Source organism: Patagioenas fasciata, chromosome 4 (assembly GCF_037038585.1).
Source record: "Patagioenas fasciata isolate bPatFas1 chromosome 4, bPatFas1.hap1, whole genome shotgun sequence".
NCBI classification, from domain to species: domain Eukaryota; kingdom Metazoa; phylum Chordata; class Aves; order Columbiformes; family Columbidae; genus Patagioenas; species Patagioenas fasciata.
The window spans coordinates 74,546,838-74,573,874 of record NC_092523.1 but is presented as its reverse complement, the minus strand read 5'-3'; the positions used below and the strand labels follow the sequence as shown (position 1 = coordinate 74,573,874).

Here is a 27,037-nt window from a genome sequence, read left to right as displayed (position 1 = left end):
GTGAAAGGTCTTTGATCTATGAATGAGCCCAACACATGGTGCTTGTTCACTGTATGTTAACAGTAGAAATGTTATTTTTAGCTCCTGAATTCTTCTTCACTACTAGAGCTGAAAGACCTTTCGTCCTTAAGAAAGGCAACTGTTTGCTACATCGTGTATTTGGGACGATGTGCTACGTAAAGCTAACACCTCTGTTGGGAACAATACTTTGGAAAATGAGTAAGCGTCTTTTTAAATAGCCATTAAAAAATCTAAATAAAGTCGTCATGTTTTAAACAGTTTTAAAAAGAACTGTTATCTTTGGAACATGTAATTTAGAGAGCTCGCTGCAGTAATCCTTGATTTAGAACAATTACTGCACTAGAGTATTTTTCCCTTTAAAAAAACCAAACCCAAACCCCAACCCAAAACCCAGACAGGTTTCCAGCAAAGGCTGGGATAATTAACTGGAGTGGAACTGTAGCCAAGTCTTGCAAAACTCTGTATACAGTTGCTGTTCTCTCAAAGGTCTTTTCTCCCACCCTCTGAGAGCGTTCCCTTGCCTGGTCAATTGTTTTGCTTTTTTTAAGGTAATCACTAGTTGCTAGAAGTAAATATTGCAAGGACTAATACGCTGGTTGCATTCTTACAAGTGCGGTGCACGCTGGTTCAAGAGGAAGCTGTTTTATAACATTTTTTAATTACAAAATTTCTTATGCAACCAAGTTTAAGGGTCAGTTATAAACAATCTAATCTCAAAGCTTCCTTAGGCAGTAACTCACCATTGTAATTTCTTATAGCTCAAGCTTAGTCCAGTCTCTCATCAAACAAGACTCAGGAGCTAGAATACAAGGCACGCTGATTCAACGTACAGTTCATAATACATCTTTTGCAGTGGTGCTCACAAACAACTGGAGTAGTTTATCTATGGGTATGGTGTTGTTTTCCTTTGAAGCCCCTTAGTAGAAGTGAGGCTGCTGTGTGTTTTTTCAAAGCTGTGGAATACCAGTCCTTGAACAAAAGGGGACCAATGTCAGAGAAATTACTGGTAGTGTTTGAGGCTTGAAAGACAAATTCTGCAGCCAGCTCACTGCGGGATACATTTAGACAGCTATAAGAAATTTACCTGTGGGCTCCTACCCCTTGTGTGGGCATGGACCGTCTCCAGAAAGATGGGAATCCATATTCCAGATCATCAGCTTAAAACCACTGCTGCATTCTCTGAGATTTTAGTAGGACACTGAAGATGGGGGGAAGAGAATCACGGACCCTGGTACTTCCGCTTGGCACCTTATTCCTGCTATGAAAACAAGAGAATTCTGCATTCTTCAGGGTGAAAAAGGAAGTCATCATCTTCCAAAATGACTTGACTTCAGGTGAGCAAACAGACATTGTATTTCCTATGAGGAAAGACTGAGCCAAAAGTCTTCAGCCTTAGAAGTGACTGTGCCTTCCTGGGCTTGCTTCTACCTGTGAGGGATTCTCCTCCATCTCATGCAAGCCATTCTCATTTTTTTTTAAAGCCAGGCAATTGAGTTCAGTTTTATTACAAAGCTTTTATTAAAAAACAAATGCTCAGCACATTAACTCAAACTGGAATGACAAAAAAAAAAAAAAATAAAATGGGTTGACAGTATTTTTGGCAAAGGCTGTGCCTTACTATTTTAAAAAATGGGTACATCAATGCTCATTTCAACAACTGGCATAAAATCCCACTAACAGGCTAACAAAAACAGATACAAATACAGAACAATTGAAGTAATAATTCAAGTGCTGGGCTTTTTACAAGGAGAAGGGGAATGGGTGAGAAGGAGAACTCACTGCAGTCAGATTTGCTGGATGTATTGCTTATGTTTACAGAGTAGACGATGCAAGACTGATGTGTCTACTGACCAGCTGACTGTTGTTACATTGATTTAGTTCTACAGGACACTGTATTATATAGACTGAGAGGCCACTATTTGTTACAAATAGTTTAACAAAAAAGCCACCTTTTGTCCATACAGGTTTTTCCTCTGGCAGAAAAAAAAAAAAATAAGAGAAAATAACCACAAACACCTTTTATTTAAAAAGTATTCAGATTTCTGAAAACACTTGTTTAAAAGCTCATACCTAGTAAAATATACACCAAAGAAATTACAAACTAAAAGTTAAAATATAAAAGCATTCAAGTTTCTTAAAAAAAAAAAAAAAAAAAAGCTAAAACCAAAATTGATCCTGTCGCACCATTAAATAAAATGAAAGTCGAGTGTGTCGTCGTGGTCCAGGCCGATTCCATTCCTCGCTGTGCTGTATGGGGCAGCTGTGCTCTACGTTATTCTGTTGGCTGAAGCAGGCAGAGACAGCCACGCTACTTGGTTTGCTGACTCGTTATGGACACAGATGAGACGGGGGCTTAAGAGTGCAAGGCAGAGGTGAAGACAAAAGCTGCTCTGCTGACCCAGGAGCTCATTTCTTCTATTTATATGGGGGCTGGACCTTGTGAGAGTGAAGGGTTTTGGCAGTGATTGTCTTTATGATTCAGTGTCTCTAGCAGTGACATCAGGGTGAATGACATCCTAGACAGACTCCTTGGGGGTGGTCTGTGTGGATGAAGGACACACCTAGGGTTTAACAAGCTTCCATCTCCAGAAGGGGTCCTGGTGTCGCCGCCTTTGCTTTGCAAGTTGAGAAAGCATTTCTTTTCCCGCCTACAAAGAAAGAGTGATAAAGACTATGAAACTTTTTTGTTTTCTTTTCCCTAAAAAAAATAATTCTTCAGAGAAGCTAGTCATGGGTTATTGAAACTCTATGACATAACTATATTAGTGGAATGTACATTTGCAATGTCTAAGTGCAGAGTATTATTTGCTCTTGCTTGAGGTTTGCAAGAATATTTATGGAGAGGACTTTACATATAGATGTCCACACCAACCAGAAAGGTGGGGTTTTAAACTATTTAGACATTCAACGTATTACAGAAGTAACTCCCTTTGGTACCGGACTTCATTTAGCTACAACATTTGACCCAGATACCTGTTACAAAACTTGACATCCTCAGGCATTGGTACTACTGTGGTTGAGGTCGATTAAACCTCTACCTCAGAGCCTCGAGCTCTCCAAAGAAATGCTGTCTTCTGTTAGCAGCTGGGTAGATGAATGTGGTGGGTGAGGCTTGTGTGAACACTAACTCTGCCATGCATCCACACAACGGGGGAGGATTCGTTCTGCAGAGTAGGGTATGTCTTCCAGTTGTGTAGGAACCACAGGCCTCTTAGCTGGCAGTAAAGCTCACTAGGATCGTGGAAGGATATATGTTCTTATAGCATGCAAAAAGGTCAACAGTACAAGCCTTATAGGTATTGCTTATCTGGAGAAGAACGGTTCTGCATCATGAGGTCTCTGGCTTACATCAGCTAACTTATGCAATTGCTAACTCAACCATCACGGCTGCCCTTCTGACCCAGACAACTGCGTTATAGCAAGGACTCCACCCAAAGTCTGTCTGATGAGTCAGGCTGTTTTCCAGAGATGGACTGGTAATGGTCTCAGGATTACTGGCATGTCAGAAAATCTGCTTTAAACCTCTAGGCCTCCAGGTACTACTCAGCTGCCAAACAAGTAGAGGGTTCAATGAGCGGAGCTTCTAAGAATGACCAGAATTAGCACAGGAATGCAGTTTGGTGGAGAAGGCGAGCGAATTTTCACCAGGAGAAACACAAAATGCTTAGTCACGCAAAGAAGAAACACTGCCAGCACCCTGAATCACACAAGGCAAGACAGAACAAGTTTGTGAAGAAATGGAGTTGTTGAAACCGCAAGCAAAACTTCTGTTAGACTGATCATAATAGATAGACTGCTTGAGCCTGTAAGAGCCACGAGGAGAATTAATCAGCAAATATTTAAACCAGGGTCATTTGGAACGGGGCACCCACCTCCCATCTGCACAGCTTCCCTGTAAGCCATTACAAAGCAAAGCATATTGCCCACACTGGTTGAGTGCAGCTCCTGGATCAGGAGTTACACAGGTTAATATATTCCAGGGTAGAAAGCCTCCAAAACTGATTTTGGACCCTTTGATTTTAGTGAACGCAAGCTAAGGCCCCAGAATCTTACCAAACAAGTTGTCTTCTTGTCAGAGGCCACCGACGTGACCACTGTTCTATGGGAAAGCGTGGTGGAAGACGCCAAAGAAATTTAGCTACAGACTCAGTAAGGTAGAAAGAGCAAGCACAAATTTATATCAAATTGTCCTGTCTAGCTTTAGTTTGAAGGACACTCTCCCTCACCCTTACCCCCTTCCCTGATACATAATAATTTTCACCTGCTGCTGGTAGCCACAAAAGGACATTGAAAGCCACCGTGGCCTATTAAACAGCATGGCTGAAAAGTCCAGTGGCAAAGCAGCGGCTTCAACAGAGGTGGTCTGTATTGACTAATGCAGTTCCTATTTCCTCATAAAACCAGCCCAAGTCCCAACTAAAAAAAGCCTTCTGAGCTTCCTGCCTTTTTTTTTTTTAATAGAGTAGCACAGTGCTCCGTAACACATGCGGATCAAAGAGCTACGAAGGGCTCTACCTTCCCAAGGAGCACGAAAGAGAGGCCAAGCAAACAGCGGAGGAACACTGGGGAGAGCACCCTGCAGCTTTATATTTATTTTGTGCCTTTTCATCCCAGATTTTCAAAGGTTTGGTCCAGGTTGCTCTTCCTGGGAAGGTTTTCCTCTCAGTCTTACATGAAAACATTCAGCTTCCTGTTGAGGAATGGCCTTGAGGCGCCAGGCCAGTAGTTCACAGCAGCCTGACACAAGCGCCGTGATTCAGAGCTACTCCCCATTAGCAGCCAGGAATGTCTCCTTCACCGAAGGAAATGAAATGCTCTTCTGTTGAGATGGTTCCCTGCCTCCTCCCCCCTTCCCTTACCAGCAAGCTGTCTTTGAAGTCAGGAGGTTAAAATAACCACTGCGGCCTTGCTCTGGCCCTCAGCTTTTTCAAGCGGCGGCCATCACTTCTTTCTCCATCCCAAGGCAGCTTTTGCAGCGCCTGCCTCCTTTCTGTAGCCCCTCTTGGCACCACGTTATCCCCCGCTCCAATACAGAGGCTGCAGACACTACTGTAACTCTAAGTCAGGCACAGTGAAGCCCCAAATATTTCTATTTCCAAGTGAATACTGCAGTACAACAAATTACACAGTAGCTGTCCTGAAAACAGCATCTAGAACCCAGCCTTTCCCCAGCTGCACATTAAGGCCGCGCTCTGGAAATTGCTCCTAGTGCTGATAAACCAAATAATACCTAAAAAATATGACTGATGATGGTGTTGCCTTACAGATATAAAACAGGTCAAATCAGGATTCTTTGCAAGAAACCACAGGCATGTGCTAAGGAGACTGAAGACTTCCCACATCTAAGGCTTCACTGGGGGGCTGTAGCTGAAGTCTCGCCAAGCGAGGCATGCCCTAGCAAAGCCCAATCCACGAGTGAAGTCGGCGCAATCAAAGGCTGCAATTACAGCTCCCTGGCTGTGGTTAGGCTTCAAAGAAAGTGCTGCAAGTCACATTTTACATATGTGAAGTCTTGAGCCTGAGCCACAATAATAGGAGGCACTGTCTGTGCCATTTGCAGCGTACATCTGACTGCAGGAGGAAAGGGGGGTGGGGGGAGAACACTTTGAGAAAGAAACAGAAATAAAACCCAACGATAATTCGGTGTAAAGAGAAAAGCCTTACCACTGGAGTGATAAAACCGTATTTCAGGAATCGCTACGGTAAAACTGAAGCCTCCTAGCAAGCCTGGGCTCAAGGGCTGAGGGCAAGAGCAGAGGGGGATCAGAAGTCCTTCCCGTGCTTGGGAATGGGATGGATTGAGGGGTGGGCTCACAAGGGCCTTGTGTTCCTCCGCTAGTCTTTAACTCATGTCTATTGCTCTAGAACAAGAGGGTTATCCAGCTTCATCCAGCTCATGCTAATCAGAAGAGGTTATAGAAGAAAGTCAAGAGTGTCTGGGTTGGTGCGGGAGTAAGCACAGAGTAAAAAACATAGCTAACCTTTCACAAAAAAAACAAGAGAAAGTAAATTCTAAACCAGATGCTTTTTTTCTACACCGTTCCCTACCATAGGTAGTTTTCATGCAGTTGCAACAAGAAACAAGACTGCATGTAACAGCAGTTATATGTATTTAAAAAAAATGTCAGTCTCCAAACCTGGCTTTTAATCCAATACTTCAAACAACGTGGCAAACTCAGGGACTCAGCAGCTGAAACTGTCATTTTCTTTTGAAGTCCAAACCGAACACGTTTGACTTACTGCCAGGGTTTATCCAATACTCCAGAAACTCGGGTATGCAAAACCAGGTCATTATTTATCAGAAAGGTTCCCGCTGTTTGTGAAGCCCCTTTGTATTTTCTTTAGCAGCAGAGCTGGAGAGAGTTCCAGGCGCAGGCAGATCGATGCCGGCGCTGCCGTCTGCTCCTCTTCCTGCCCAGCTGTGCCATGGTTTGTGGGGTGAGCCTAAACCAGATCCTTGAAATGTTCTGGGCAAACAAAAACAAACACTCCACAACCTTTGTTGTTTCTAAACAACAACAAAAAAAAGCGCCTCCCAACAAAACCCCAGTCATTTTAGTAACCCAATTTGCTGCAGGGTCCCACAAGCTATTACAGCACACGGATGGAGAGACCTACAGGAGATGGGAACAAGCCTCCCTGCAAGAGCTGGATACCAGCAGAGGAAACCTCTCAAGTTGCCAAAGAAATTACACAAACTTGTACCCTAAAACTGCAACAGATACTGCCATGTAGAAGCTATGTCAGTATTAATGGTTCTGTTTGCTCTGTGTGTGTCTTGCTTCCTTCTCCTCCTTGTGTCTTGCTTCCTTCTCCTTCTTTTCCCCCCATTGCTGGTAACTGTGAATGGAGGCTCCAGTAACAAATTATCCACTAGTGTTTTAGATGCCCCGAAGTAACTACCCCTGAAAATACCTCTCCACTGACTACAGGTGGAATCTGGTGTCCTAAATTCTGTCCTCTTCGTTTGACCTAAGCAAGATGCATTAGGTGAACAGCGTGATTCAGAGACCTCTTCCCGCCCAGGTACCACACAGGGCTCTGGCTTTGTAGGGCTGAAGTTGGTGATGCCAAAGCAGGTGTGGATCTTATCAAAGCCCCCAGTGTAGGCAGCATGAAACTAGAAGCTCAATCACTGTGCTACGATCTTTAAAGCGATTCTACTAAAGGACCCAGGACGTGTTTTTCCTGTTGGGGGTGGACGGGGAGAGGGGTTCCATGTTTATAACAAAGAACTGATTACCTCTAGACAGCCATCTCTAGCAGGTTCTTAAAGAAGAATCATGTACTAAAAGTGATCTGCAAGGGAGGAAGAAATAGGCTTGTCCCCTTTTTGTATCTTTATGGCATATAATAAATATTCAGAAGACTATTTCTTAAATTATTTATAGACTGAAGAGCTGTGAAGAAAGATGCATCAGTTCTAGGGGCACTGAAATTGCTACTTCAGTTTTCACCTGCTGTAACAGAAAAGACAGGACGTACTGATAAAGCAGTACGTGAAAATTCTTTCAAAAGAAAAAAATACCATAGGTGAAGTGTCCTTTGTAGATCACCTTTTCACAATTAAAACACAGGTTAGAATTTACACTGTACTTTGCAAGACAATCTCAACATTTAAATCTTCTAACACATCGAATAATTTAAATAGTTGTTTTCATCCAACCCAAGGTAAGTCAGACGTAACCTGAATCTCTTTCTTCTTGAGATTCATCAACTCTCCTGCAGTCAGGCATTTGCACAGCCACACTACCAGTGCGAGACAGCAGTACAGAAACCACTACAGAATCCAAACACATCAACTCCATTCGGATGCCATTAAGTCATCTCAGCAGAAAACCTCTACCAGTCTGAAATACACAAGCCTCTTTGCATATCTCAAAAGACACACATATGGGAAGAAACCAAACTGTTCATCAAAATGTAATCTCAGCTAGTGCCGAGGGAAATGCACACACCATAAAACGAAGTATCAGTACATGCAGATATTTTGGCAATAACATTTTATCTCATGACATCTCAGGTATCCCTGCGACAAACCGTAGAGTGGTCTCACAGAATCACTGAATGTCTCAGAACTCCCAAGCTTAATTCCGATGCAACTTTAATGTTAAGGAAGAAACATGTATCTTACTGTTGCAAGGAGGAAGCAACTTCAGAAAATACGTCTCTCTGCTCAGTTAAACCTCCTTAGTTCTCTTACCCCCAACGCCGCTCTGCTGACGCCTGTGGCAAGAACGCTACTTAACATGGTCACTGGTACCATCTCCCTCAGCCGCATCTGACCCTGCTCACCCGCTAAACGCCAAAAGCTCAGACTAAAACCCATCCTGCCTGACTGGCTGCCAGGCTCAGGTTTAACCGGGCAGACGGTGCTTCGGCCGGCCCTGCCGGCAGCTTCCCTCACTTCCAAAATTGTTTGTATGGTGCAGTCTTAATAAGTGGAAAAGGAAAGAGATTTAAAAGGTGACTTGTGTAAAAAGTCTTAAATTACAGGATTAAGGAACTGACTGGTATGAGAAGGTGGGCTCTGTTAGCAGTGACTTTTGCAACATCAAATTTAGGCTTTTTGGTTTTGTTTTGGTTGGTTTGGTCTTCTGAGTAGCTGGTTTTGCATTCATGTACATCAGAAAACCTCTTCAATCCAATCAGTCTCTAAAAGCCAGAGGCAGACAGAAACAAAACTCAGTCCCTGAGTTTGCCAAGCTTTGGTAGAATTTCATTGAATACAATTCTGTTGAAATTAGAAGATAGGTTTTACCCAAGCTTGGTCTCCAGAAACAAATGGGAAAGACTTCAACAATGTCCTAACAGCTTGCTTTCTAGGTGGCCAGTTTAAATTTCACATTTTGAAATCTTTCATGTAAATACACACACCACAAAAAGAAAGAAAATGCAGTACAGATCTGAACAACACTAAAATGCTGATGCTTTCTTCCAATTGGGAATGAAACCACATTTCAAAATCTTACATTTTCTTTATGAAACAGTTTCTTTCTCTGGAGTTCTTCTCATGACCTTAGAATTCTCATTCTGGCGGCAAGTTTACCCAATCCATTAAAATACATGGTTTTCATCCAGAAAAGAATGGTGCAGCAACAGTCAACTCCCTGTCCCCACCCTGTCCCACAGGAAGAGACAGAACAATACTCATCCCACTGTCCCTTCATTCTAGGCCGACCCGCCTACTGCTGACACCTCAGAAGTGAAATGACATTGTTTTTTATCTTGTAAATTGGGTGAAGTTCAAACTTCATTTTTGTGTCCCTAACTTCACAGCATAGAATCATCATAAAATCATTTCGGTTGGACGAGCAGCATCTGCAACTTGAGCATCTCTGCCAAAGTAACCAGGTTCTAGACTTTAACCTACTGAGTCATCTACTTTTGCCCTTTATCAGTTTAGAACATAAAACACTGACTTCATAGCTGACCTTGCTACGCCCTTTGGTTGCAAAAACTAACATTTTTTAAATACTTCAAAAAAATTTCTCCCGTTTCTCCAATCCCATGTCTACGCTGATTGTCTAGCTGAAAGTGTTCTGCTGGGTTTCTTTTATTTAGACAAATTGGCCCTACCCTGACTTACCCTTATCCCTCTCATAGTCTCTGATTGCACCCAAAATAGCTTTGTTACATTCCCTTTCCCTCACAAAGGCTCCTCCACCGGGCTGGTCAAGGAAAACGGGGAGCTCTGCTCCCCCACATCTCCCCCAGCAGTGTCAGTGCCCATTGGTAGCTGACACCTCAATGGGAGCCAGCGTTTCTTCTTCATTTGCTCTTTGATACTTTTGTTGTCCTTAGAGAGCCTGAAAGAGAGGCAGTTTTCTCTCTTTCATCCCCCAAGATCAACATCACGTCACAATTAAGTTACAGGAGGGGATGTGTCTGAGGGCTGTACCTCTTGTTTTTGGAAATGTCTGCGCCTTCCTGAAAAAGCCTGAAGTTAACTGAAGAATTCAATAATATAGATGTTTCAGTCCAGGAAATTCCCTTCTGTTCATTCTGTCCCGCTTGCCTATGCTGAAGGCCACCGTTCACGGGCAAAACATGGGTCAACCAAGAAACATAATTTTAAAGCAAATGAGAACATCTCTGCACCACCATCGCCACAAATCCTCACACACGCTAACTTCTGCGCAAATCCTTCAGGCTCCGTTTAAAGCTTCTGAGCAGTCAAGGGCTATGGGAAGGGTTGGAGTGCTTGTTTCATTTTCAGCTACTCTAGCAGCAATTTCAAGGGCACCAGACAAGCCAGGTTAGAAAACACGTGCCTCAGAAATCAAGGTACCACATCCTCTTTGCATGTCCTACCTAGGATGCTGGCCAGAAACACATGGTCAACCATGACCACAGTCACCAGACAGTTCTTTTCCACAGTATTCTGGCTATAGATCAGTCCACTTTACAGTCTGCTGTCATAACCTCACTCCATTTTATTTCTAAGTAATACAGAAGAGATAATCCGGTCATAAATTAATTCTTACAACACTATCAAAAAATCTGCACCGAAGTTTGGCTCTGATTTTCATTGAGGAAGTCTGAAACATTATAGATAATTCATTGTTTAAAGTTAAACAATCTTTTAAGTCCTGATTGTAAATCAGTATTAGTCAAGTTTTCTCGTTTTTGAAAGCTTTGCTAATCTAAATGCTAATTGTCATGGAATTTTGCAAGCCACAAATACACTTCTCTCACGGGTTTTCAAATGTCTATTAAGTTTCTCTATCACTCTTTTTAGCCCACCAACATATGCCAAAATACAATGTTAAATTACATAGCTTCTGAGGACTTCCCAACTGCATCCTGCTGTGTGTCAATGATGTGCCTTTTGCAATCACCATACGTAAGCCATAAGAAGTTAACTATTTCCACACTGCAGCACAATCAGGAAGAATTTTTGTTAGTACTCATCCATTTCCTCGGTGATTTAAAAGTACATCTGAGATGCTAAAAATCAGCATTTTTCCTGCCAGAAATCATATAGGAAATTAGGAATCTCCACTCCTGACACACAATTGATCCCATTTACAAGTCTTCTAGAAAGTTGTGCTTAAAGCAACAAGAAAACACTCACCTTGCTGAAAGGTGCTCAACAGACGATCCTTAAGCTGAGCTTTCCTCACTACCCCTTCCCTCCTGGCCTCTCCTAAACTCATTTTAGCATCATCAGGTTTTATGCCACTCTCGGTTGATTTAAAAAGGAGCGAATAAATACAAGTTACTGCTTCAAGAAATAAAAATTATTTCAAGCATTGTGTCAACTGGAAACAAAATCCTGCTTGGGGACAGTCCTACAACTCCTCAGGAATGGCCACGTGCTTTGGAGTATCGCAGGGTAATTTAGCAAAGACTGGTCATCTTATTCCTAAAAGCACTCTAATATTAAAGTGTTTTGGCAAATTGGCTATTCAGCAGGCTGGAGGGGATGGTGGAACTCAGCTAAATCCTAAACAGCGAAGCTGTAAGAAGCCTGTTGCTGTGTACAACCCCAGAAGAACAACAACTCAACAGTACTACCTTGACTCCAGCACTCCAGTAATGTTCAAGCCAAAAAGCAGGTTAGAGGTCTACGTTAAAAATCAGTTGTGTGCTCAAGTGTTCACAGACACACAAAAAACACCCCAACCAACCCAAACCCATGACCCAAAACTTTCACAGTATCTTAAATAATTTCTGTTTGCATGTCTCTTCCGTTACTTTGCTCTGAACATCCCACCACACAACCCGCCCACCGTTTCATCCTTCTCACTTACATCACCGTAATTACAGCCCTGGCTGATCTCCTTTGTGCTGATCTCCAGATTCTTTCTTTGGTCTTGCCACCTACTCATTTCTGATTCTTCTCAGATAACAGAGCGCTTGTCTCCTTCCCAGACCTCCCACCCTCCTTCCCCCTCTTCCTTGCACCATCCGCACGAGTCAGAAAGCTGGTGTTTTCCTGTCTTCAAGAGCTCTTTGCGGCACTCACCAAAAGGCATTCCCAAACTTATTATCTCCATCCAGTAAAGACTACAACAGCTCTGCTGTGGGCCTGGTAAGATATTACGCTTGTGGGCAAAACATTCTTTGGATTAGGCTTGCAAAGGGCAAGAGTCTTAACCTTCAGAAGTTTGCTTTGAAGTTGAGCTGATTTGGGTTCCCTAAATCATTCCGTGCATTTACTTCCAGCTAGAGCACATCTGTACGTCTGCAGAGGAGACCATTCCCTTGGCACGCAACATCCAGCGAGGCTGCCTGCATGCTTATAGATGGAGTCAACAGCACTTTTCCCCTTCAGTGGAACAAGATACCTGCTGCTCTCACACTCCGTGTTATAAATTGCACAAAATAGGTATTACCGGCAGGTTCCACACTGTTACAGAGCTTAAGGGGAGGGGAGGGAAGGAGAGGAATAGAGATAAAAGGGAAAGGGAGAAACCCCACATACTCAGAACATTCTTCCTCTTTGATTTCAACTCATCCTCTACTATGGAAAAAGCAAACACAGGAACTCCAACAAAAGTAGTTCAGTGTAGGCAAGGCAGTCATCCTTAGATGGTAAGGCGTCCAAGAAACCCAATATCGCCCATTTTTTAACTGTCACTTGAACCTTAGTTGTATTCCAATCCTAACTGAGTTCTCTGCATCAATTCAGATAACATTATGTGTGTTTTGCTTACTCGTCCTGTGTCAACATCAAAGGGAAAAATTCAACAAACGTGGACCTGGGCAACTAAGCTGAAATATCAATTATAAAACTAAAGGTTGAAGCACTTGACTTTTTTTTTATTTTTAATATGTATAATACTTATGACAGTCACTGTAATTAATGAGATTTTATAGCTTCATTTGCTGTGTAGGCTACAGAACCCAAACGCTGCAATCCACATCTAAAATCAGCACGAGTCAGGCATATTGCGAAGGGCAAGACTGTCTGCTTGCCTCAAGAACTTTTTCTTAGCAGAAAGAAACAAAGAACACACATTTCGCCTTTTCGCTTCAGTTAAAAAAGCCCCCAAAACATAACATAACACGAACAAAACAAATAACCAGCATAATGGCCTAACTACAGAAGATGCCCGGATCATGCTGACTGACTGACAGCTGACACTCTGTGCAGAACCAGCTTAACTTGGCTTTTTCTGGCTGAAGGTCCCAGCGGAGTGAAGAGCCAACAGAAGGTCACTCCAAGGGCTTTGTGTGGCCAAACAAGTCAGGGGGAGAGGGGACAAACAGCCCATTTCTGTTATAAGTGAGTTTAGCAAGCGTTATTTTTTGCATGGTTCCTGGGATTCTTGGGGATCTCCCCGGAGCAGTCTGGGTTAATTAGACAGTGTAGAAGCAACTATTATGTCAAATGAATGCCATTGCTACTAGAAAACATATCACAATGAGAGGAAGAGAAGGAGCAGCCTTCCAACACAAGCGCTCTGGAAGGAGGAGCTCACTGTTGCACTGTGTGTGCGCACAAGCAGCCTAAATGGTGTTACTGGGTATGTGGAATCACTCATCACTCCACCTTCTGTGCAGATGATACGATATGAAGGGAGAAAACATGCTGGACAACAACAAAAACAACCCGCGCCACACATGAAATACCACCGTACAGTTGAGGGAGAAATCTGTGATATAACTGAAATACAGTCCCATTTTCTTCACGCATGTTTTGTTAGTATACAGGTGAATAAACCTTTCAAAAGTGATAGCCAGCCAGCACCTTGTAGATGTCAGCATATAAAATGTACTCTGCAGCCAGCATCTAACCTGCTCCTGTGACAGTCTGTGGGCTGGGAGGGTTTGCACGTGGAATTAACCCATCCCTGTGCTTCACAGGCAGACTTGCAGCGACTCAGTGAGGTACATGGTCAATTTGAAAAGGTTAAGAAGTGAAATGGTGAACACCTAATAGATAGCCGGTATAAAAACCATCAGTAGTCAAAGTAACATTAGCTTTAGGATAGGATGCTTCTGCCGGTTTTGCTAAATTAATATTATTGCATAAAATTTATAGGAAAGCTTATTTTACAATTCAGTTTTATCACCAGGAAAGCTTTAGAGATGTTCTTACCATGCTTCAGATGTAGGCAGCTGTCATTCTGGGGCCTGTACCTGTAGAAAATTGTTTTCCTTTAACAAATTTCTGTTACAGAGGTTTTTGCACATTCCAAATAAGTTTGCTTGCTACAGTGTTACACGGATTTTTCGGTGCATTTTTGGTTTTGTTATTTGTTCGTGGTTTGTTTGGTTTTTTTATGGTTCTTATACCAGCCATTTTTGTTGGGAAAAACAGTGTGTTTCTTTGTGTATAATTTACAGGCAAAGAGGAGACCTCACTGATGCTTTTAGCCAACCTACTAGGCAGCTGTTAGCGTGCACAGAAATGTAAAACACAGCGATAAAAAGCACAGAGGCTACAAAAAGGTCAGTGTGAAGTTTCCAGCGTCCAATAATCCCACACAGTATTTGAGACATAGCTGGAAGTCTAAGGATGATACGACATTGATGAGGAAAGCAAAGCTAAAGCAGGACGGTGATTGCAGCAATGCAGAAGTTCAGCCAAAGATGTGGATGCCGCCAGGACCGCTGCATGGAAAGGCGTAAGGGAAAGGAGACACACACTGTGTGCGTTTTCACAAGCTTGCATTCAAAGTGAAGTATCTTAAAACATCCACCGAAAGCGAGGGTTAGAGGAAAGTTAAATAGCGCAAGCCCTGGCTTCCAAAATACACCTGAGGTGACAGGTAAGTAAGTAAGAGTTGGTTGTGGCCTACCTGATGCTGATTCCTGCAACTTTTCTCTCTTCCTCTTCTTTTTCTTCCCCTGAAAAATAGGAAATGTTACCATATCATTACACACACAGAACTTTTTTGGTCACTCCCCCACCTCACAGCGTAGAAACAAGCGCCATCTGGACACTGAGAAAGCGGTTAGGAAAATAACAACTGATTTCAGGGTAACTAAAACCTTTTCTAACCCACATCCAGCTGTTTCAATGGTAACAAAGTTTGCTCTCAGCATCTACGGAGGAATACGCACAGAAGCAATGCACAGTTTTATATCCACATAGAATTACAATTCCTGGCAGTTTTTCAACAAACACTGGCAGCCGCAAGCGTCTAAAAGACTTCTCACGCTTAATAATCTGATGACACATACATTGATATCATAATTTATGGCTCTTACAAGAACTCTTCACACATCCAGATACTTACCCTGTCATACACAGCAACACCAGACAGGGTGTTGAAAATACCTAGGACAACCATGGCTTACCCCCAGGGTGCAAACCAGCCAACTAAAACTGTTCTGATAATGCTCGTACCTTAACAAAAGCCAAGTCTCGTATGGCTGTGCCTCGAGAATGTGCTGTGCGATGAGCAAATAGAAGACTGTGGTAGAGTTGAGCAACCTGAACGTGGCCAAGGTGCAGGACAGAAATGGTCTCTCCACACCACAGTGGCAGCAGCTGTGCCAGCCCACACGCTCAGCCTTCTCCTGCACCCCATCTACGGCAAAGGCCAGAGCTCCTGGCTCACAGAGTCTTTCAGGAAACAAAAGGTCAGTTTAGACCCACAATTTTGAACCTTGCTCATCTCTCTGCTCTGCCCTGGTGAGACCGCATCTGGAATATTGTCTCCAGTTGTGGGCCCCTCAGTTCCAGAAGGACAGGGAACTGCTGGAGAGAGTCCAGCGCAGGGCAACAAAGATGCTGAAGGGAGTGGAGCATCTCCCGTGTGAGGAAAGGCTGAGGGAGCTGGGGCTCTGGAGCTTGGAGAAGAGGAGACTGAGGGGTGACCTCAGTAATGTTTATAAATATACAAAGGGTGAGTGTCACAAGGATGGAGCTGTGTTTTAATCTCTGTGGCAGGCTGACTTCAAGTGCTAAAACATACTGAAAACTGATCTAATCTAAGGTCCATCTATGAGATGCCAGAAGTAGAAGAACAGCAGGAAAAGGCTGGGCTGAAAACTAGTTGTCAGCATTCCCAAATGAGGGAGTTTCTGACAGCTCCAGCACACACAGACACCATCACTTTATGGAAATACTGTGCTTCTTGAGACTATCACACAACTTTGCAGGATTACTTTGGGTGTCAGTAACAAAAACATAACAAAAAGCACAGAGATACTGTCAACAGTTGACTAGCAATGCTTACCATTTTCTTGAAATTTCTGAGATCCTGAATAACCAGTCAAGCCAAACTCAAAGACTTAACACCAAGTAGTACGTATGTTTCAATTGTGCTGTTCTGTGAAATTCAGCCACGTGAAACAAAAGTCACCCCAAGTGACTTCCGACTCTCAAAATATTGTAGTATTTACTGGGCTAAATGAATACTATTTCATTGCTTGACTGCTCAAGTTAGAAAAAATGAAAAGCAGGAAAAAAAAGATGATATATACCTGAAAAGGTTTCAGTGATAAACTGTCACCTACTACAATCGTCACCTTGCCACCACTGCAACAAACATGCACTCCTGGCGAGGCAGCGAGGAGGGCTGCAAGAGGAAGCTAGCAGAGTTCTCCGTTGTAACATATAGGACTGGCATATGTCAGAGCTATACTGTCACACAGGATGTAGGTTGGAGGCACATCAAAGAGAGAACTCATACGTGCCACCTTACACACTCCGAATGTCTATCAAGGCATTTAAGAAACCGCAGGCCCACTGCTTCTGCTGTATGGCAGTAGCTGATGTTCTCAAAGTCAACATGGGTGAGCATCACAGGACAACCTTGAAGGCTGATGTCCAATAAACATGAGCTGACCAGGCTCCAAATTGGGTTGATTTTCCATCAAGTTCACGACAATTGAATAGTATATCACCCCGTTTGTTCCCCAGTATATTTCAGGATAGCTCTGTTGACACAGTCTGGTTACTGGAAAAACAAAACCCTACCTGTGTAAGGTCATGACAGCTTATCTGCTAGAAAAGGTGACTGTATAAAACAGGCAGAAACAAGCTGGTAGGGCTTACGGTAGTGTCTATGCTTACAAAACTGGGCACGGATCTCAGCAAGGCCAAGGCATTTACTCCAAAGACGATCATGTCGTTTCTGTGTCAAAGCTTTGCATGCCAAAGATCTCCCTAACTCTAGCTTACAAGGAAGATTTTGTTTAAGCTGAACAGCAGCTGTGCTGGATTGGAAATGGTCAGGTACTTCTACACTTTCTGTCAACACTGTATTTAGGTACCTCACTCTCTAATGTCCACAAGACAACTCTGAAGTAGAAAAATCCCACTGTCTGCCTGATACAGATGGGAAACTGAGGCAGATATAGGATGTAGACGTCCTATCACAGGAAATAACGCCACAGCTGACGGGGGGATGGAGAGGAGCATGGGTCTCAGGCTCGGTTCAGTCTCTCAGGATCACAAGTTTCATAACCTAACATACAACTGCACTGGTAGCTCATTTTAAGCACGACAGTTAAATTGTGCAGTGCAAGCCGCGCAATGTGCTAGTAACACTTGTATGATATTTAATAACCAAGTAAGAGTAACTGTAGGAAAACTTCCTAGCTCCACCAAAAAGCAGAATCTGTCATGAAGTTTACTTATACACATTTTGCAGGCTTTATTTCAGAGACTGATTATTCTGAATTGCTTTCAGCTTAAATTCAGTCTTCATTAAGACCCCATGGCTCTCAGTTCTCTTGGAACATACCCCTTCTTTGCTCAGGTCCAAACAAGATTTCCGGATAGCAAGCGAATAGAAAATTATGCAAAACTCATAGCTGTACAGTGGAGCATAAGCTTTCAGACAGTACTGGCCATTGTCTTAGAAAACAAAAAATCCATGTTAATTTTTTCCCCTCAAAAACTGTGACCTTCATAAGCAGCATCTCAACGACAACAAAATCTCAAAGTTTTCTGGATACTTGAAGTGCAAACAAATATAAGGCTTATATGTAAAAGTAAAGGAAGTTAATTTAAAAAGAAGAGCCTTTAAGTGAGTGACTTACGTAGTTGTCTCTTGCAGACCAGCCTGGATAAAGCTGCATGTGTAGCTGCCTTTCTTTACGAGCTAGTTCATAATATTTCGCTTGTTCTTCACGGGAGAGAGCATGCCACTGCAAACAGAACAAACATAGTGTTGGGCTAGGAAACAACTCACACATATGCAAGGGACGACATGAGCAAGTGTTTCTGTGACTCTGATTTAGCCCTTCCCCACTGCAAAAATGAAATTCATTAGCAATTACAAGCACCTGTGTTTATTAATGAACTTCCAGGCGGTTGTCAGCTCTGTGACTGCCAAGTGCCTTGAGCAAGACAAAAATCATTTATGGAAACGGGGCTCACCAAATAATCTGCTCACAGAACCAGGGTCTCCCAATGCTACTTTAAAAACAAACAAACAAACCAACACCAAACAACCAAAAAGCACCCTTTAGCTCTTGATAAATCAGGTTCTGTGCTGCCTTTAAAGGGCAGTGAGCTCCCCACCAGAGAAGGGCTGGCTCCCTTGTTTTTAAGCAGCAGCTATACACAGGTTTTCACACAGAGGGCTTTCTGGGCTCCTGCTCCGAGATCAGCCTCTAAGTATTGAGCTAAAGGTACCTCCTTTCTGATTTCTTCTTTTTGTAATAGAATAAAAGAAAATGGCAACTGCAAAAATTTTCTAAGATATAGAAACCACAGAACTATAGTCTTCCAAATTACATGAGTTGACTCCTATAGCCAAGCAGGGATAAACTTCCTGCTTTTATGTACACAAACCAAACCAAAAAAAACCCTTCACATTTGAACAGGCGCCAGCTACATCAGTATCTAATAATTTTGTTCTTGTTGAAACACCTATCATAGACCTGAAACAAAAAAGGTAAAGGCCTTTTATTTAGAATCAGGGTCCGCTACTGCAGCATTACACATCGTCTTGGTTTACTTTGAGAACGTGCATGGGGGCCAGGGGAGGGAGAAGATACTAAAAAAAAATACATATATATGTATAAACACACAAAATCATTAAGACACTAATGAAAGAGAACTAGGATTTCAGATCAGATCACATTTGTATGATTTAATATGTCATTTTGTTACGTCAGAAGACGTGAACTGAAGCGCTTGTCTGTCTCGTCTTGGCAAGTTCGATGTGTTACTGCAAGCGCAGGAGTTCAGCCCATTTGCAGCTCTGAGCCTCCACACGTGCGTTCCAAAGCTGGAAGGCAGCGAACACTGTGCCGCGGCATCGGAGAGCCCAGCAGCATCCACAGCATCAGCTCTTGAGAAAAGAGGTGGCTCCTGTCCCAGAGTGGCACAGGGTAACGTCAACACTGACCAGGACGACTGAACACAAAGCAGTTGATAATAATTAATCTCCAAGCAATCATACTGGATAACTCACGCACTGCCTGTACCACAGTAAAAGTGGAATTTGAGATACTTTCATGGAGAACAGTGACTTGGAAAGCAGGAGTGCAAGGTGTGGATAAAGCAGGCGATGGAGCACTGAGGCTTCATTCATTATACGCCACTGCCCTCATTCAGGCCAAGAAAACAAGGCTGATGCACTAAGCAACTCAGATTGATTACTGAAAGAGTGAGAAGTAAAACATAATCCTAGAGAATTGCATGAAACAATGGAAAAGGCAAGAACTGAAATGTCCTTTAAGAGGAGGTAACAATATCAGAGAGAAGGCAGAAGGCTGCAGGAACCAGAACGAGTACCAGTAGATTTCTGCTTTGTTTGGGCTGGGGGGGGGGCAAGTCTTCAAACCGTAACAGAGAAGTAGCAGTTAAGGTCATTTACTGACTTCCCACGTCAAAAGCACAGGATTTTCAGAGCTGCAGTGCCACTCAGTACTTCCTTAGCGGCCAAGAAGAGGAGTTCACTGAGCAAAGGGATTTGAATAATCTCTACTCAGACTTGGGTTGATAGCAAAAACATCCCTTTTCTCATTTTTGGGACAGTCAAGAGCAAAACGGGCATTTACCTCTTTCCCTTGGAGGAACACCACTGACAGTGAACATGCAGTTTGGAATTGTGGGTTGGTCTGCATGTCTTTTCTTTGGAGCATGGAAAGAACAAAACATCCTACAATGCCACAGAAGCAAGTGTCTCTCAGCAAAGCTCTGGGACGTGTACTGGGATCATCAGTACTCACTTGTCCACTTTAGATACATTCAAAATTTGACTGAACGAGTCCCTGAGCGACCTGATGTAACCGGACCTCTTTGAGCAGGTCTTGGACTAAACGACCTCCATACGTCCCACCTAACCTACGTGACTTTATAATTGGACCACGTTATATTCACTTTTGAGTTCCATTTCCACTGGCATCCAGCGTTCATCTTCGAATGCTCCCCCCTGCTCTGATAGACACCAGCCTAAGGGAGGACCCAGAGGGTGATCTGCATGTTCCTACCATGTGTGAATAAGGATATTTCATGCCTGAGGTGCCGACACTATAACATGAGTGGAACAGGCACCAATTTGACGATGTTGCTAATGCTGAAAAAAAGAAAATCAAGCTACTGCTTTTCTTTTTAGTTGCATTTTTTAATCTTCTATAGCTAATTTGATAGTTGCACATTAGTTATCACCTCAAGCAGAAAGTGAACCATCACACCCAACTAAAGGGAAACGCACACAAATTAGCAGCACATGCGAGTACACACACCCCCTCCCATACATACCCTTCTGCCAAGAATCTGGTTGATAGCTGCGCTTTCTTTCAGAGTACACTCTGCTACAACGTTCGCTCTCATTTCTTTCATGTACAACATGAAAGCATTCAGAGGTTTCTTAATATGAGGTCTTTTTGGCTCTTGTTCTTTTCTCTGTTCGTGCTGAGGCTTCCTAAAACGTGGTGGGGGAAAGGGAAAGGAGGAGGGGGGAAAAAAAAAGCATCTATTTACCTTCAGCCTAAAAAAATCCAATGGAAAATTACCAACCTGTGGTTACAGTAGCATTTAAGTAGTAAGAATGAGAATTTCAGCAGCCATATTCACTCTCATATCTTTTCAGAGAACTGACTTAATTTAATACTCAGGGGGATGTCAGGTTGATGTTCTCTAACAAATAACATTTGATCTGTGAATCGGCTCCAAATTCATCGCTTGTCTCGATTCTCTTTTTGAAAGGCTACCCATGGTACCCTAGAAGACCAGGAGGATAGCACCTCATCCATTTCTTTCTTAGGCCTTTTGCCTTCAAGCACTGAGCAAAAAGGCTGCTTTTTACCAGTAGATCTTGCAGTTAAGACTTTTCCGGTAGAAGTTTGTGAGCTCACACTCAAGGAGCATCCACAGGTAGACAGGTCCATGATTACATCTGAATCAAATGACTGTTGCTGATCAGTTTAGTTATAGGAGAGGAACTAAAATTCAAAGAGGTCTTGAAAAGCACTTCCTTTGTTTTTAACCTTCTTCGGATAGATTTAGTTCTCAAATATTTAAACATTAAAGGCTAGTGCAGAAAGGCAGACTCACACATGCATTAGCTCACTGTCGTTGTGCGGATGTTCCTGTTTTACTTGAGGTGTTACAATAGCTGGGTGAGGGATTCCAGTTGTGTGAGGGCCCGGAGGACCAGGAATCATGTGATGTGAAAACCTAAAAGAGAAAACAAAGGAAAGCCTGTAACCCTGCTGAAGACAGGCATCAAACATGTATGACTGTAGCTGGATGCCCCAAGAATGCAAACGCTACAGAGCTTGCAACGGAAGACAATTCTTTAAGAGTGCATGAAAAATATTTGGCTAAGATTTGTGTATTGTAGCCCATTTATTCAAGAAAATCAAGTGAACAAACAGACAAACAAATCATTGAAAATTTGGGTTGTAAATAAATTATTTTATTACCTTTTAGGCAAACTGTTTCAGCAATGCACACGGGAAACATTTAATGGTTGTACTGTTGCACTGACTAGCAATAAAAATACACATTTCTTAACCAAAAACGGTATTTCCACGCCAAGATATAAACATTTGTAAAATATCCACCACCAGCCAATGCAAAGGAGGGAACTGCCATGCAGAAACAAATAAAATAAAAGAAGAGTCTTTTCAAGAAGTCCCTGGTGGCTCTCTAAGGAATCTCTTACTTTCCAAGGTACTCACACTACAAGTCTTTAGCATCACTTCATCTAAACTCACTGTGCTTCCCTCAAATGCTTTAAAGAAAAGTAGATTTTAAAAAATCCTGCATCCTGGAAGAAGGGGAGGAGAGAGGCAGATACTTTTGTCCTAAATAAACCTTCCTTTTCTGTGTACAAGAAGGAAAATGGTAAAGAAAACTAGAAGTACCACTAACTCAATCATCCCACCCTACTGACCCAGGTCATCCTCAAGGATGGATCTTGAAGGTGCTGAGCATTGCAAGCTCAAGCGCAGCAGAAAACCTGCATGCTTTCTTTTGAGCTGGTGGAAAGTACCACTAACAGCAAAAGCAAGATCATGCTCCAAAGCTGTGCTGAATGAGTGCTAGTTAAGGAATCACATCCAGCCTCTCCTTCCTCCATTCCCGCGTCACCTTGCACTTTTCCTTCATGCCGTCAATATAAAGCAAAGACAAAGCCCTGTAACCAAATCGGGTCATTCTATTATGGAGAAATAATGGGTGTTCTTCCCAATCACCTTGACAGGCACATGCTTATCATTCCCCTGTAAAGAAGTAAAGGGATAGTGACAGCCCACACAAACAGAGGCAAGAGGACCCACCACTTATCAAGTGGCCCATCTTAAGTCCCCATGCAAGAGGATGTGTCTTCTACAGGTCACACAAAAAAAAGCCCAAGAATGCTGTATTTCAACCTCATGTACACCAAGCACAGGACGCAGAAGCTGTCTGTAGAGCGCAAAAGCAGAGGAGAGAAGGTCTGGAGTGTGTCATGGCCAAGTCTCAGTTAGCATTGCTTGCTTGCACTTAGACATAAAGACACAGTGCCTGATTCACACACCAGTACAAACACCCTGTGCTGGCATCCCTTGCCATTAGTGGCTTTGGGCTATGAAATACCTACTTATGAGCAAGTTTCCACACGGAGTGAAACCTAAATAATTCAAGACTAATTACCAACAATGAAATTAGAACTAGAGAACGCAGATGAGAGTGACATTCCACCTGGCTGCATACTTGCATGAGCAAAACCCAAGGATGCACACTATATGTTGCATCTAGAAATGAAGTAACGACTTATTTCAAATTAAATAACTCAATCGGTTGTTGACAATTCACTGGTGCTCCTGATTGCAATACTTCAGAAACTGCCAAGAACATGCTGAATGAGACCAGTGTGGGATCCAGGCAAACTGTATATACACAAATATATTAAATAAAAAATATATGCATAAAGTTTTAGCTGACTGAAAAGCAAGCAAAGGCAGACCAAGATGCAAGCAGAAGAGCAACCTGCCCTCTAATGCCAGCAGTTACTCCCCAGCCAGTCATTCACCTCCTACACCTACCTGGACATGGAAGGGTCGACTGAGAGTGAGGATGGATAGGGCTGCCTGAATCCACTCGAGATGGGATATACAGGCTGACCTTGCCTGAGGTCACAGAAGAAAGGAACCCATCAATCATACGATATGGTATTCAATAATTACTCTAGAGTTACAAGCACTTGATGGGAAACTCAGTAGTAGTCACAAAAAATAGGCGTAGGTAAAACTTTCAAGAGCTCTGCTGTATTCAAAGCTAATGAACGCTTCAGACTTCCCTCGCTATTGAAATATTCCCAGTCTGGGTTTCCACTGGGGAAGAAAGCAAAACAACCGGCCTTCCCCCCAAAGCACACACACATGCACACACACACTCTACCCCTTTCTCACCTAGTTTTAAGAGCAATGGAATCAGATTGGGTTAACTAGCTCTTAGGAAAGAGGCATTTTATTCCAAATAGTTCTACTGTAGATCAGCGCAAGAACGCCAAACGGCGAACAGTCAAGCTAGAAAACTTTTTGACCAGTTTTATTAATTCTTGAAAAACTTAGGACTCTCTCCATCTGCATCTTCTAAAGTGAGGTACAAGTGGTCAGCTTTTTCAAGAAAGTAGAAGTTTATTTGATTAAAAAAACCTTACAACCACCTAAAAGCCCACAGCAACACAAGTCCATCTTAACTACTTAAAGTTCAAACTAAAAGCAGCTTGTGTAAAATTCTTACCTCCTTTATACTCCCACATACACAGAATATTCTGTCACCTGTCTGTCATTTGGACTCTCTCGTTTTTGCCATCATCACCACACTTTGGTTAACTTTCAGTTAGTGACGGTTCAGGCTGTGACTACAATTAACACCCTGAAGCCGCATGCTATGGTAATGCAACAAAATACCAGTTCAGCCCAAATACCTGAACCAGCCCAGAAAAACCATCGCATGCATCAATCCTATTCACACAGTTACTTACTGACTGACAGATTGGCTTTCAGAGGGGGGAAAAAAAGGATATTGGCCTTTGTAAGGCTTAGGATGCAGGTTTCACCCTTGGAGTATGTTAATGGAAATGAGCAGTGCTCAAAGGGAAAAAGCCATAGAGCGTAAGGGACAGCTGGGTACATCCTGCCCTGATGCTGAACGCATCCCCAAGCTTTGTAAGATCAGATCTTGTCTCTCCTCTTCTTTTTCTTTTCCCTCTTCCCTCCCCCCAGCCTCTGCATTGAAAAACCATTCCAAAGGAATGATTGGCCACATATAGAAAATGAACACCAGGAACTGCCCGGTGGTGGTGGGGAGTCAGCTGAGCAATGAATGGGGAGGAAGGGGGAAAACAATAAGAAATTTAAAAAGAGAGTCAGATCCTTCCATATTTTAGCCTGGTATCTGATAATAATTTGTTCCAAAAAGGCACATGGCACTTCCTGAAAGATTTGCCAGCAACACAGCATTTCACCGTCTTCTGGTCTCTACTTGCCATGCCCGTTGTCATCTGGATCATGTTTCCCTCCCATTAACACACTAAACAACAACAAAAAAACCCCACAAAACAAAACAACAAACAAAACCCACCAAAAAACCCCAAAAACCCAACCTGCATTGCTCATTGCATGGGCACAGGTTAGTCAAGACACAGATTCTAAAGCACTGGAATTGTTGCTGAGCTTCCTTATTCATTGTTCCAAGAGATCTGAGGGCAGGTACCTATCTAACCCAAGCAGACCTGAAGCATCCTGCCAAGCTGATTACTCTGAAAATACCATGTGTTTCCTCCAAAAGGAAAATGACACCCTGAATGGCAAAGAAAGATCCTGAGAGGGCCAGTATTAGCCAGAGCAGCAAAATTTCCCAAGGACAGAGCCTTCTCTCCATACAGACAATGCAAAAAGCAGCAGACTACAAAAGTTTGTTCGCCATTTTGGTTCAGTTTCAAGATTCCCCCACACATACACACTTCAAAGTTCCTTCTTACCTCCCCTCCCCTCAGTAATTGCATTTTTGTTTATTAAAAATTTACATTTAATTCCTTGAGAACTGTTTTCTGCTATCATTCCAAATGCCAAGAGCCACAAATCTGAGCCATAAGAAATATGAGACTTCAAAGTGCAATCTACACACTTCAATTTCTGTACGTGTTCAAAAACCAGATTCAATTCATTTCAAAGATGGACATTTTTTGATCTTTTCTACTAAAATAACATAGTAATTTCTTACTGTAGCGACACTCTTATTTTGTAAATGCTGCGATTGATTCCACACCAGTGAATGGTGTGAACATGCACTTTTGTCTGAAAAGTAGCTAAAAGATCTTACCAGCCAAGAGGTGGTGTTATCTGTCCAACCCCCCCTGGAGACAAGGGATAGAAGGTAGGGAGATCAGGAGCTGGAGGATGCCTGGACATGCCTGTTAAAGAGCACAGAACAACAAATGACTTTCCCCTCAAAATACTGCATGTGAGCTACAGTTCACAGCTTACACAGCCAATGCAACAATGGAATTAGGGCTCTGGATAAGAAAGAATCACCTTGGTTAGTGATAAAAGCAAAAGACTACCCATGTCACCTTTAAAATAGTAACTTGCACGTGATACTGTGAATAAAAGGGAAATACTAGAAAAAAATAAAATGGAAGGAGGAAATAAATGTATGGGTAAGGATCTGTGCAGGTTTAAATCTCCTGTAAAGCATGTTAAGGCAATAGTGTCCTCTCCATGGTTTCACCAAACCTGATCAGATCCCAAGGACCTTTTCTAACACAGCATGGAACAAGAGGAAAACAAAGCGTTGTCAAAGAGGCAACACAGCAGAGCTATTAGATTGGGTAAATTGCTCCTTGTACATTTTCGCGGGTTCCCTTATGGATTCACAGATTTTGGAAACTTGCTACCACTGAGGATCAGTGGTTAATTAAGAATCATTTTCAGGCCTGTAATGGTCACACTTGATATGATTCATTTGGCTTCCAATTGTCACTCCAGCTCCAACTAAGCTCTTCATCAAGTTGACTCCTGTGGGCTCCAAGGTCAATCTGTTTTGCATTGGTACTATTTAATGGAAAAATAAAAGTCCCATCAGGAATGATCCATCAGCTCGCATTCCCCAGAACAGAGTCCTACAACTGCAAGAATCACCTCAAGATTAAAGCTAATCCTTGTCCCAAAAGGGTCTGTGGTCTCCATTCTTCACCTAAACCTTGTGCTCCCAGGAGACATGGAATTACAGTTGCAGAGGCCACAAAGACATTGCTTTATTTAAATGTGTTTGGGGAAGAGGGGGCTGGAGCAGAAGGAATTGTTAAGTCTACTTCACATGTTAAATCAACTGCTTTAAAAGGGTATTAAATATTTATGTGGCGACACTCCAAAGGTCCAAGACTGAGTGTGTGCTACCTTGAGACTTGGTTTATAGATTGATGCTAGTGATTTATTCCCCCCTGCCCTAGTTTGTATTTAAATCTTCTGAATTTAATTACAAGGTTTGAAGAATATCTTTCAGGACTGTGTACAGGAAAGGACGGAAAACAACAGTGGTGGTTTTACTGTCTCAAAAAAGCTAAATTCTCAGACTTGGGACCACAACCCGAGTGAGGATCAAATTTCTGGCCAGTTGTCTTTTTAAAGGTGTGAAACAGCTGGTTGCTGACAGGAGAGG

General features: G+C 42.7%; 1 protein-coding gene across 4 annotated transcripts in view; it reads right to left on the bottom strand.

The window, feature by feature from the left end:
- Nucleotides 1–2,159: 2,159 nt before the first annotated feature.
- LEF1 (lymphoid enhancer binding factor 1) overlaps nucleotides 2,160–27,037 on the bottom strand; it is a 66,721-nt gene continuing 41,843 nt past the window's right edge. Inside the window, exons 5-12 of one of the 4 annotated variants that reach the window (XM_065836542.2) lie at nucleotides 25,700–25,790; nucleotides 23,416–23,499; nucleotides 21,440–21,562; nucleotides 20,645–20,807; nucleotides 17,971–18,078; nucleotides 14,775–14,823; nucleotides 14,072–14,112; nucleotides 2,160–2,669 (exon numbers count right to left, since the gene is read on the bottom strand). In XM_065836542.2, coding sequence (XP_065692614.1) covers nucleotides 14,078–14,112; nucleotides 14,775–14,823; nucleotides 17,971–18,078; nucleotides 20,645–20,807; nucleotides 21,440–21,562; nucleotides 23,416–23,499; nucleotides 25,700–25,790 — 653 coding nt within the window. In that variant the 3' untranslated portion in view covers nucleotides 2,160–2,669; nucleotides 14,072–14,077. The remainder of the gene's footprint in view (nucleotides 2,670–14,071; nucleotides 14,113–14,774; nucleotides 14,824–17,970; nucleotides 18,079–20,644; nucleotides 20,808–21,439; nucleotides 21,563–23,415; nucleotides 23,500–25,699; nucleotides 25,791–27,037) is intronic. The other 3 variants (XM_065836541.2, XM_065836544.2, XM_065836543.2) reach the window with 3 other exon arrangements.